The sequence below is a fragment of the Physella acuta genome, unplaced genomic scaffold (assembly GCF_028476545.2).
Source record: "Physella acuta isolate Inbredline_101_S28 unplaced genomic scaffold, ASM2847654v3 ptg001314l, whole genome shotgun sequence".
Lineage (NCBI taxonomy): Eukaryota > Metazoa > Mollusca > Gastropoda > Physidae > Physella > Physella acuta.
This window is the reverse complement of record NW_026732829.1, coordinates 67,101-80,258: the sequence shown is the minus strand read 5'-3', so window position 1 is coordinate 80,258 and position 13,158 is coordinate 67,101. Positions and strand designations below refer to the sequence as shown.

At 41.0% G+C, this 13,158-nt stretch overlaps 1 protein-coding gene across 1 annotated transcript in view; it reads left to right on the top strand.

Moving 5' to 3' along the window:
- Window positions 1-13,158, top strand: part of LOC131958309 (contactin-6) — a 50,821-nt gene that overhangs the window by 13,093 nt on the left and 24,570 nt on the right. Inside the window, exons 8-16 of the mRNA XM_059323268.1 lie at window positions 627-720; window positions 1,585-1,680; window positions 4,996-5,113; window positions 5,865-5,977; window positions 7,571-7,676; window positions 8,910-9,091; window positions 9,616-9,770; window positions 10,572-10,692; window positions 11,277-11,540. Coding sequence (XP_059179251.1) covers window positions 627-720; window positions 1,585-1,680; window positions 4,996-5,113; window positions 5,865-5,977; window positions 7,571-7,676; window positions 8,910-9,091; window positions 9,616-9,770; window positions 10,572-10,692; window positions 11,277-11,540 — 1,249 coding nt within the window. The remainder of the gene's footprint in view (window positions 1-626; window positions 721-1,584; window positions 1,681-4,995; window positions 5,114-5,864; window positions 5,978-7,570; window positions 7,677-8,909; window positions 9,092-9,615; window positions 9,771-10,571; window positions 10,693-11,276; window positions 11,541-13,158) is intronic.

The following is a 13,158-nucleotide window of genomic DNA, read 5'->3' as shown; positions in this document are numbered from 1 at the left end:
TCAATGACACAAAAGCTGTAGTAAATCAAGAGAAAAAAATGTAACTGTAGTATTATGACAATGTAACTGGGTAAGAACATACTGAAGTAATAATTAACTTGGAAAATGTATGCTTTTTTTTTTTTGTTTTAGAACAAATTGTATCTACTTTGTAGAAGTAAAAAAAAAAAATATTTGTTATGCATCAATTTGTTATAAAACAAATAAGAAATTGAGAACAAAATTTAAATTTAATTTCTTGCGTCATTTTTCTGATATTTGATCCTTGCGATTCATACATTTTGTAATTAAAAATTGGAAGCTGTTTTTTTTTATTGTTTTTCTATTAAATTTTAGATTTCAGACTTTAGTTAGAAACTCAACGTTTCTTTTTATGTTGTTTTTTTTTTGTAAACGTTTTAATTTTGTAGCGATAACATTACTGACGATTATTTTATTATGTTTTTCTATTAAATTTTAGATTTCAAATTTTAATTAAATTTTTTTTTTGTTTATTGTTGTTTTTTTTTTTTTTTTCTTTTTTTTTTTTTTTTTGTAAGCGTGTTAATTGTGTATCGATAACGTTTCTGAAGATAGCAGTTTAAAAATGTGTTCACCGCCATGATGTTTTTTTTCTTCCACCCCAGCCCAGCTCCACCCTAGACGCCACCTGGTACACCTGTGTGGCCAGCAACAAGTTTGGCACCGTCATGTCCAGCCCTATCGAGGTGTCGCATGGATGTGAGTAGTCGTTAGTTTCATCCGTTGTCCTGTAACTAACTCGTCTTGCTGGGGACCTAATCAGTTAACAAATCTGCTAGAATCAGTGTTTATTCTAGACATTTTTCTCCGGATGCGGGGGGGGGGGGGGGAACTTGATAATTTCGGGGGGAGGGGGGGGGGGGGCGAACTAAATTTTCCGTGGGGGGGAGGGGCGGACATTTTTAAATTTATATATTTTCTATATAAATTCCATTTCGTACCGAGGACTCTCTTGAAGGGGGGGGGGGGGGGGGGGGCGAACAGATGCCTGGAAGAAACTAGGCTAGGCTGTGAGTAATCATAAGTTTCATCCGTTGACCTGTAACTAACTCGTCAGTTATCAAGTCTGTTATCAAGCCGCATCAGTTATCAAGTCTGCCGGGACACTCAGATGTGAGCAGTTATTAGTTTGACCTTTTGTCTTATTGTTGACCCATCTAGTTGAGAAGAGAGTCAGTTCTAAGTCTTACGACTAGCTATTAGTGTAATACTTTGATAAATAACCTACCAAGTCGAGGACAAATTCAGTTATCAAATTGGCTACGTCGTACGTATATGAGTAGTTATGTGTGTTACTCAAACTAGTGGCACATGACGTTATCACCCCGTCAGCGCTTCATAATAAACAGAAAGAGTCGAGGTTAGACACGAGATATTGTGTACCTTATATATAACCAGAAAGGTAAAAATACCTTAGTGTAATAATTAAGAGTATTTTCATAGAGATTTGACTATTTAAAGATGTTACAACTATTTGATCATTGTGTACTTTCTATTGTTGTTTCATCACCAATGTTGACCTAACAATCAGGTGAGTTCATGTACTTTTCCTAACTTCTTCAGATCTGGGTCAGTTCACCAACGTCAAGCCCAGCCCAGTGTACGCCACTATGTACATGGGGAAGGAGATCACGTGTCAACCCCCGCTACACAACACGGGTAAGTTCAGAGGCGTAGCGAGGGCGGGGCGGGGGTGCGGACCGCAACGGGTGACACCATTTAGGGGATGACACCAAGGCAAATAAAAAATTCCAAAATGTACAGAAGAAATATGGTTTTTTTGCCATTTTCATTATGATTAGTTAAATAGTGTTTTAAGTACAAATCGACAATTATTACAAGAATTGTGGGGGTGACACCATGACGTAAAAACACTAATTATAGAGAAAACAATGCTACATCCAACTATATCATTAACAGACTATAGATAAACATCATTAATCTTAAGTCCGCAGTGATTAACTTTTATACACATACATGTACGCGTACGTGTCATATATTTAAACTATAGGCTTATGGCCGCTATATATATATATATATATATATATATATATATATATATATATATATATATATATATATATATATATATATATACTTTGTTTCTCCGGGTGGAGGGGGGTCACACCCGACATAGCGACGCCACTGGGTAAGTTGTTAGTGCAGTCACTTCAACTACTTCTCTATAGATTTAAACTCTTGCCATATTGAATTTTAGAGTTCAGTTCTATATTAAAGTTTTCCATTGTTTTGTTTTACGTTTTCTAAGATTGAAATTCGTACGAAAGATGTGTAAAAGTTTCATAATTTTTTTTTGGAAAGTTGTGTAAACATTTGTATGAAAGGTGCGGAGGATTTCAATTGTAAAAAGATTGTATTAGTTATACGAGAAATAAAATGGGGGAGGGGGGGGGATTGTTGACGAAAATTAACAGCAAAATGTGCAAACTCACACAAGGATCGCTATTATTTCATAGTAGTTCTAGTATGGTATATCCGTACTACTATCTAAATCATCGGTTCCCAACCTGGGGGTCGCGACCCCCTTGGGGGTCGCGAAGGTCTTACTGGGGGGTCGCCAACTGGTATACTAAACTCTAGCAATGAAAAAAAAACATACATATTTAGAAAAATATTTGAAATTAGGCATTACTAACATCACTGGAAATGGAATAGAGAATAAACAATTTGTAAAGTTGTTCTTAGTCAGGAGTCTATGAAAACTTCCAAACGTCAATTTGAGAAGAGTCATTCGGAACACACCAAAAAAGATATGTAGTTCTTTCGTCGGCATGAAGCTAGTTGTAAACGTCAGAGACTTGATCGAACTGAACGTTTTCACCAAGAAAACACAGCATTAGTGCAATCATCAGATGAAGTAGTATTAGAAATTGCCATGCTGAAGATGGTAAAATCAATTCTTGGGGATTCTAGTGCAGTAAATATGCAACAAATATCTCTGTCTAATAATACTATGCAGCGGCTTATGTTAAAAGACAAATTTAGAATGAAATCAAGCTTTCACCATTGTTTGATTTTCAAGTTGACGAATCGACAGATGTGAGTTCGTGTTCGAAGTTGCTTGTCTTTGTGAAATATATTCATTCAGATGTTAGCAAATAAGAGTTGATGTTTTGTGAAGATATCATGGAGAAAATAAATACGTTTTTTTGAAACTGGAGGATTAAAATGGGAAAACGGCTGTGGGGCTTGTACGGATGGTGCGTCATGTTTCAGTACGCTGGCTGTCAATAGGAAATGTCAATCTTGTTTTTGAATTGAAAGATGAAATCAAGATGTTCTTGGAAGTGCAAGGCAGAGGCGTAGCGATGGGGAAAGGGGTGGGGGTGGGGGGGGCAATGGGGTACATATGTCCCCGGACGCCGACCTTAGGGGGCGCCAAAATGGGATGTAAAAACAAATTAAAATGTCATTTTAGTTGCATTTTTGCATTATAAATAGTTTCAGGGGGGTGCAAATTGAAAATTTGGGGGCGCAAAATTGAAAGTTTGTCCCTGGGCGCCGGGAAGGGTCGCTACGCCTCTGGTGCAAGTAAACAAGACCTTTTGATATACTTTAACGACATGGTGTGGTTGGAGAGAATATCATACCTAGCGGATATACTCGAACATCAACATAACCTTAACCTGATAAAGGAACGAATATTATCTCTTTTTATGAAAATCTCTTGGCATTTTGATCAAAGCTGGAGAATTGGCGAGGAAAAATAAATATTTGAAATACTGCCATGTTTGAGAAACTCTGCAGTGTGGTGTGATAAATACAATTTTTAAAGAATTCTGTGCATCTTGAATCTCTTTACAACGAACTGCGGCGTTATTTTCCCCGAGCTGAAAGAAGAAGAATCTGCATTGTCTCTGCTTTCCTTGATGTTACCAGCATTGCCGATGAATAACAAGATGAATTCTTAAATTTGCAAAATTTAATTGTTAATGCTAGTTAATGCTTGTTAATAGCATGTAATTTTGCTCATCGTATTAAAACAGTTATCAAGAATAATTCATATAGAAAGTCTACAAGAAAATATTAATTTATTGCTTATTATTTGCTTTACTAATTTCGACTTGTTAATTATAAGGGGGTCGCGGGTCACTTACGTTTTATGAAAGGGGGTCGCCACTCGAAAAATGTTGGGAACCACTGATCTAAATGATACATTGCTTATTTTGAGGAAATAATGTTCCTTCGGGGCATTGCACTGAATATTCATTATTATTAATTATATTGCCATGTTTACAACAAAACTCTGTACTGTTTACTGCTTCTAGATTCTAGGTATTCTATCAACAACTAAATTTAATTTTTTATGTCATCAAAACAATTAAAATATATGTATTTGATTGTTATTGTGTAAAATACATAGATAGCCGTAGAATAAATGTTTCGACACAGTCTTTGATGAGTAACATTTGCTAATTCTCGTGAATGAATGTTTCTCAGTGTGGTCTATGCACCAAAGCTCCTCTAGTACCGTGGCCCATACAACTTCCTTTACTTTACTCACCAGAGCTGCTCTAGTAAGGTCTCCCCTTCCTTTACTTTACTCCCCAGAGCTGCTCTAGTAAGGTCTCCCCTTCCTTTACTTTACTCACCAGAGCTCCTCTAGTAAGGTCTCCCCTTCCTTTACTTTACTCACCAGAGCTGCTCTAGTAAGGTCTCCCCTTCCTTTACTTTACTCACCAGAGCTGCTCTAGTAAGGTCTCCCCTTCCTTTACTTTACTCACCAGAGCTGCTCTAGTAAGGTCTCCCCTTCCTTTACTTTACTCCCCAGAGCTGCTCTAGTAAGGTCTCCCCTTCCTTTACTTTACTCACCAGAGCTGCTCTAGTAAGGTCTCCCCTTCCTTTACTTTACTCCCCAGAGCTGCTTTAGTAAGGTCTCCCCTTCCTTTCCTTTACTCACCAGACCTCCTCTAGTACCGAGGCCCGTACAACTTCCTCTACTTTACTCACCAGATCTCCGCTACAACTGGTACCGTGGCTCCTTCAACTTCCTGCGCCCCGAGCTGAACCCTCAGTACTTTCTCTCACAGAATGGCAAGCTCTACATCTCTGAGGTCCAGCCAGCTGACCAGTAAGTGACCACACCTTAATCGTTACTTTAACATGAGCTTTGGATGAGTTAACTGCTTGAAAATGCACACACTGAGGAACTATTTGTATATTTATCTTGGATTAATTATTAATATAAGTAAGGGGTAAGTAAAGTTCCCTTTTCAAACCTGACGGTCTACGTGGCAAGTGAGGTAGAGTTCACTTGTTTCTGAAGAGACAGTGTGGTCAGTATTATGCCCAGCCACGTTTACTTTCCCTAACATGAGTTAGGTACGCATCAGAGCTGGGTGGACTCAGGGACGGTCTACTGACTTGAGCCCGGGTTCGAACTCGAGACTGACAATTTAGCAAGCCACTCTGTCCCAAAATCGTTAATTATTGGTATCCTTTCTGTTTGATCGAATTTGTAACGCGTTTTAACAAACATTTGATGTCAGCTTTAGAGCAGTAATAAGTTTAGCTGTAAAAATGAACAATAAGTTCAACTGGAATATTTTTTAAATGTCAGATTTTATTTTAAAATAAATTTCACATTTTATTCCAACGTTAATCTGGTTTTTCGAAGCTGTAGTCTCTTCTCTAATCTTAGCTATAATCACCCCTATACTCTGATATACAATTACCCCCACAATCTCAGCTATAATCCGACCTATAAAATGTAATATCCTTATAATCTCAGCTATAACATCAGCTATAACATCAGCTATAAGCTATAACCTTTGTTGTAATATATCCCCGATAACCCCAATCCTTAATCTCCCTCCCACTAGAGATGAGTACTACTGCATGGTGTTCATGGCGCCGAAAAGTGGTCAGGTGGTGTCTGGCACCCAGCTACCGTCTAGAACGTCCATGGGCATAGAGCTGAGGGTACAGGGCGAGAGTGAGTACATACGGGTACAACATTTTACAGGCATAATGTAATGTGAGGTGGGTGGGGGGTTAAAGCGAGAGTGAGTACACACTGATACAACATTTTACAGGCATAATGTAATGTGAGGTGGGTGGGGGGTTAAAGCGAGAGTGAGTACACACTGATACAACATTTTACAGGCATAATGTAATGTGAGGTGGGTGGGGGGTTAAAGCGAGAGTGAGTACACACTGATACAACATTTTACAGGCATAATGTAATGTGAGGTGGGTGGGGGGTTAAAGCGAGAGTGAGTACACACTGATACAACATTTTACAGGCATAATGTAATGTGAGGTGGGGGGGGGGGGTTAAAGCGAGAGTGAGTACACACTGATACAACATTTTACAGGCATAATGTAATGTGAGGTGGGTGGGGGGTTAAAGCGAGAGTGAGTACACACTGATACAACATTTTACAGGCATAATGTAATGTGAGGTGGGTGGGGGTTGGGGTAAGGCAAGAGTGAGTACACACTGATACAACATTTTACAGGCATAATGTAATGTGAGGTGGGTGGGGGTTGGGGTAAGGCAAGAGTGAGTACACACTGATACAACATTTTACAGGCATAATGTAATGTGAGGTGGGTGGGGGTTGGGGTAAGGCAAGAGTGAGTACACACTGATACAACATTTTACAGGCATAATGTAATGTGAGGTGGGTGGGGGTTGGGGTAAGGCAAGAGTGAGTACACACTGATACAACATTTTACAGGCATAATGTAATGTGAGGTAGGGGTGAGTACACACTGATAGAACAAAGTTTTAGAGACGTTATGTAATGTGAAGTGGGAGTGGGTACACACTGATACAATATTTATAGATGTTATGTCATGTGAGGTGGGGGTGAGTACACAATGATACACACTTTTTTACAGACATTATTTGGTATGAGGTGGGGGTGCAAGGGGAGGGTGAGTACACACTGATGCAACCAAATTTTACAGACATTATGCAGTGTGCGGTGGGTTTTGAGTATAGACTAATGCATCAAAACCTCTCTTTATAGACAGATACTATGTAATGTTAAATTATGCTATCCGTATTGACCTAACAATAAACGGAGCAAATAAGGTAGTTACAGTTGTTCATCTTATGAATGAATACTTTGGTTTATGCCATGCAGAGGCGTAGCGACCCTTCCCGTTGCCGGGAACAAACTTTCAATTTGGCGCCCCCCCCTCCACCCCATATATTTTTTATATTTATAATGCAAAACTGCAGTTAAAATGAGCTTTTAATTATTTTTTTCCAACCCATTTTGGCGCCCCCTGCCCCCCCCCTCTCGCTAAGCCTCTGATGTCATGCAACCTTTACTTTTCCTGACTTAAGTGAGGTCTACATCACGATTGGGTAAATGTAACTACATTCCGCGTACTCTAATCCTGGAATCAGACTTGCGACTTTCGAAAGATCAGTCATGCACTCCACTATCTACCCTATAATATGCCGCGTTGGATGTAGATTGCATACGATTATTCACCTGGATGCTAACTCTCCCCAGTGAAATAACCAAATAGAAATATATAATATAGTGATATATCCCGATGTCTGTTACAGGTGCCAACACGTACGGCCCCGACATCCAGGACAAATTTCCCCAATATTTCCCCACTGTCCCTATGGTAGGTGACCAAGTGGAGATCGAATGTCTCGCCTACGGCAGGTAATTTTTGTTTAGAATGTCTCGCCTACGGAAGGTAATTTTTGTTTAGAATGTCTAGCTTACGGCAGGTAATTTTTGTTTAGAATGTCTAGCCTACGGCAGGTAATTTTTGTTTAGAATCTCTGTTTACGGCAGGTAATTTTTGTTTAGAATCTCTGTTTACGGCAGGTAATTTTTGTTTAGAATGTCTCGCCTACGGCAGGTAATTTTTTTTTAGAATCTCTGTTTACGGCAGGTAATTTTTGTTTAGAATGTCTCGCCTACGGCAGGTAATTTTTTTTTAGAATCTCTGTTTACGGCAGGTAATTTTTGTTTAGAATGTCTAGCCTACGGCAGGTAATTTTTGTTTAGAATGTCTCGCCTACGGCAGGTAATTTTTTTTTTAGAATCTCCGGTTACGGCAGGTAATTTTTGTTTAGAATCTCTGTTTACGGCAGGTAATTTTTGTTTAGAATGTCTAGCCTACGGCAGGTAATTTTTGTTTAGAATGTGTAGCCTACGGCAGGTAATTTTTGTTTAAAATATGTAGCCTACGGCAGGTAATTTTTGTTTAGAATGTCTAGCCTACGGCAGGTAATTTTTGTTTAAAATGTGTAGCCTACGGCAGGTAATTTTTGTTTACAATGTCTGGCCTACGGCAGGTAATTTTTGTTTAGAATGTCTAGCCTACGGCAGGTAATTTTTATTCAGAATGTCAGGTTACGGCAGGTAATTTTTGTTTAGAATGTCAGGTTACGGCAGGTAATTTTTGTTTAAAATGTCTGGCTTACGGCAGGTAATTTTTGTTTAGAATTTTTATTACAAGAACTCTGGTTTAGCCACCTAGCTCTACTTAATGTTTAGCCTCCTAGCTCTACTTTGTGTTTAACCTCTCCTAGCTCTACTTTATGTTTAACCTCCAAGCTCTACTTAATGTTTAGCCTCCTAGATCTACTTAATGTTTAGCCTCCTAGATCTACTTAATGTTTAGCCTCCTAGATCTACTTAATGTTTAGCCACCTAGATCTACTTAATGTTTAGCCACCTAGCTCTACTTTATGTTTAGCCACCTAGCTTTACTTTATGTTTAGCCACCTAGCTCTACTTCCTGTTGCTCTACTTTATGTTTAGACACCTAGCTCTACTTTATGTTTAGCCACCTAGCTCTACTTTATGCTTAGCCTTCTTGCTCTACTTAATGTTTAGCCACCTAGCTCTACTGTGTATCTTATCCAGTTGTACCTTGTCTCTTAGACTACCCCTGCTCTACTCCTGGGTGAGGGAAGACGGCGCCCTACACCCCGGGGCCACCACTAGGGACCACAACCGTGTGTTGGTGCTACCCTCTGCCAGACTCCAAGACACGGGGGCCTACACGTGCGTGGTGAGGGGGGGCCACAACACGGCTAACAAAACAGTCTACCTCAGCCTGAAAGGTAAGAGGGGAACGGCTGTTCATATCTTTTATCCAACAGTTGACACTGTTGTTGCTTTGTTGTTGTTGTTGTCTTGTAATTCATCACATACTACAATGTACTTTACACGAACGTCCATCAACGTTGTAGCCAACTTTGATCTTTTACCTTATAGGTTATCACAAAATATATTCCAAAATGACATGAAAGTTCAAATTCTACCCAGTCCCCCCACCCCCAACCACACCTCATAAAACAGCTAGATTGTCATCACTTAAATCTTTTAAAATATAACAAAATTAAAACACCAAATTGGTTAAATCCAACTAATTCCTTCCACCACGTAAAATATCTACTAAAAAGTCACCACCCCCAGCCCCTTTCAAGACTTTGGACGCCGTGTTAGTACAACAGCTAGTTTAATTTTTAGAACATATATCTTTTATTTTGACCTTACCCAGCGGCTTGTAATATTGACAAAACATACCAGTCACGTGATACTGACCTGATCGAAAATTTATTTCGGTTTTATTTTTTCCCTCCAGCCGTCCCCTACTTCCCCTACCCCCTACAGAACCAGCACGTTGACGCCAAATCGACCTTGACCTGGACCTGCCACGCCATTGGCGTCCCCGCCCCCGTCTACACCTGGTACAAGAACGGCACCCCCCTAAAGTCCAGCACGACAGACGGCATCACGGTAGGTCAACATGAACCTCTACATCAGCAATAAGATGGAGAAAATAACAGATGTTTCACAGAGGCGTAGCGAACCTTCCCGGCGCCCGGGGACAAACTTTCAATTTGGCGCCCCCCCTCCCCCATTTATTTCTTATATTTATAATGCAAAACTGCAGCTAATATGAGCCTTAATTTTTTTGTTTCAACCCATTTTGGCGCCCCCTAGGGTCTGACATATGTACCTCCCGCCACCCCCCCTCGCTACGCCTCTGTTTCATTTAGCTTTTCTTATATGTTAGCAACCAACAAGTAGTGTTCAAACCGGCAACTTCGTGGTATGTGTTAAGCCCACACAAAGCTAGTTAGTCGGAGTTCACTACGTCGAGGCCTATTGGGGGTTCTAATCCTGCTCCGATATATCCCTATCACAAAAAGTAAAGTAAAAGTTTCCCTTTCAAACCTGACGGTCTATGGGGTAAGTGAAGTAGAGTTCACTTGTTTCTGTGACCTCGGCATATGAAGAGATAGTGTTTTCAGCACTATGCCCAGCCGCCTTTACTTTCCCTAACGTGAGTTAGGTACCTATCAGAGTTGGGTGGACTCAGTGATGGTCTACTGACTTGAACCAGGATTCGAGCAGTCCAGCTCTCTACCGCTAGACCACACCGTCCCAACCTATCACGACAGCTGTTCTTATTTAAGAACGACCGACATATAACAAGCCTAGTGTCCTGTTATACCTAAATGTGAATACATTTTTTCTCTTAAAAAACGACAAAAAATTTAAACTGTGTAAAATGTCATATGATGTGTCGACCAGGTCTACAGAAACACACTGACCATTGAAAGCGTCGAGGGATCGAAACACGCTGGGATGTACGAGTGTGAGGCAAACAACGCTTATGGCAAGGCGAGGTCCTCTGCCCAGCTCAGGGCCCTATGTAAGTTGATGAGAGTGTGTCTCAATGAGCCACCTCCATCCCCGGAAGAACGTGTCCCCCTCCCCCATCCCACCCGACGGAAGAAATAGAAAATGTATAATCTGTAAAATATATATATATATATATATATATATATATATATATATATATATATATATATATATATATATATATATATATATATATATATATATATATATATATATATATATATATATATATATACTTTAAAAAGATTTATAAGTTTCCCCAGTTAAGTTTCAAGTGCGCCCCCCCCCCCAACCCCAAAGAGAAGAATGTCTGAAGGAAACCCTTGACAAATGAAGGGTCAATGTGGTTCCTAACAAACGCCCAGCCACGTTTACTTTCAGTAAATTGAATCAGGCACTCATCGAACTGGTTGAACTGGCACGAGTAGAGAGTCAGAACCCGAGACTTTTAGGTTATACGTCGAACGTCCTACCGTCTGACCACACCGTTCCATAACACAATACCTATCTGACATACACACCATATTTAAAAACTGTTATTGAGTAATTAACAGGTACCGTTAATGAACATTTTTTCAATTATTAATTGAGCAGACTTCGCCCCGACCTTCCTCAACAGTCCCGTCGAACGAACCAAAATGGCGGCGGAGGGCGGGAACATCAGCCTCGCCTGCCGTCCTCAAGCAGCCCCGCGGGCCCAGATCACGTGGTTGAAGAACGGAGCGGAAGTGGGTGTGACCTTGCCCAACGGTGACCTTCACCTGTCAGCGCTCACGTTGGCGGATTCGGGGAACTACACGTGCGTGGCGAGTAACGAGTTGGGCCAGGTCACCGCGACCTGTCTGCTCGACGTCCAAGGTGAGTGGATTGTTTTGTTATAGGAGGTGGAGTCAGGAGGTGGAGTCAGGAGGTGGAGTCAGGAGGTAGAGTCTGGAGGTGGAGTCAGTCAGGAGGTGGATTCTGAGGGTAGAGTCTGGAGGTGGAGTCAGTGGTGGAGTCAGGAGGTGAAGGCAGGAGGTGGTCTGGGGTTGGAGTCAGCCATGCGGTGGAGTAATGAGTTGGAGTCAGGAGGGGAAGGCAGGAGGTGGAGTCAGGAGGTGAAGGCAGGAGGTGGTCTGGGGGTGGAGTCAGCCATGCGGTAGAGTAATGTGTTGGAGTCAGGAGGGGAAGGCAGGAGGTGGAGTCAGGAGGTGAAGGCAGGAGGTGGTCTGGGGGTGGAGTCAGCCATGCGGTGGAGTAATGAGTTGGAGTCAGGAGGTGAAGGCAGGAGGTGGAGTCAGGAGGGGAAGGCAGGACGTGGAGTCAGGAGGGGAAGGCAGGAGGTGAAGGCAGGAGGTGGTCTGGGGCTGGAGTCTGGGAGCCAAGCAGGAGGTGAAGTCGGGGTGGAGTCAGTAGGTGGAGTTCAGGTGGTGGAGTCTAGGGTGGAAGCAGGAGATGGAGTCAGTGGCGTAGGTGTTAGACCACCCCTTCCACTTGATAAATCCTGCCCACGCCCCTGCTTCTAGAGCAGCTTCTCAAGATGAAAGAATGATTTCTCCCACAACGAAGTCTGTTTTTACCTTATTTCTCCCACGGAGAAGTCTGTTTTTACTTGATTTTATCCCACAGAGAAGTCTGTTTTTACCTGATTCCTCCCACAGAGAAGTCTGTTTTTACGTGATTTCTCCTACAGAGAAGTCTGTTTTTACCTGATTTCTCCCACAGAGAAGTCTGTTTTTTACCTGATTTCTCTCACAGAGAAGTCTGTTTTTAACTGATTTCTCTCACAGAGAAGTCTGTTTTTACCTGATTTCTCCCACAGAGAAGTCTGTTTTCACCTGATTTCTCCCAAAGAAGTCTGCTTTTACCTGATTTCTCCCACAGAGAAGTCTGCTTTTACCTGATTTCTCTCACAGAGAAGTCTGTTTTTACCTGATTTCTCCCACAGAGAAGTCTGTTTTTACTTGATTTCTCCCAAAGAAGTCTGCTTTTACCTGATTTCTCCCACAGAGAAGTCTGTTTTTACCTGATTTCTCCCACAGAGAAGTCTGTTTTTACCAGATTTCTCCCAAAGAAGTCTGCTTTTACCTGATTTCTCCTACAGAGAAGTCTGTTTTTACCTGATTTCTCCCACAGAGAAGTTTGTTTTTACCTGATTTCTCTCACAGAGAAGTCTGTTTTTAACTGATTTCTCTCACAGAGAAGTCTGTTTTACCTGATTTCTCCAACAGAGAAGTCTGTTTTTACCTTATTAACCAGAAAAGTCTGTTTTACCTGATTTCTCCAACAGAGAAGTCTGTTTTTACCTGATTTCTCTCACAGAGAAGTCTGTTTTTACCTGATTTCTCCCACAGAGAAGTCTGTTTTTACCTGATTTCTCCCAAAGAAGTCTGCTTTTACCTGATTTTTCCCACAGAGAAGTCTGTTTTTACCTGATTTCTCTCACAGAGAAGTCTGTTTTTAACTGATTTCTCTCACAGAGAAGTCTGTTTTTACC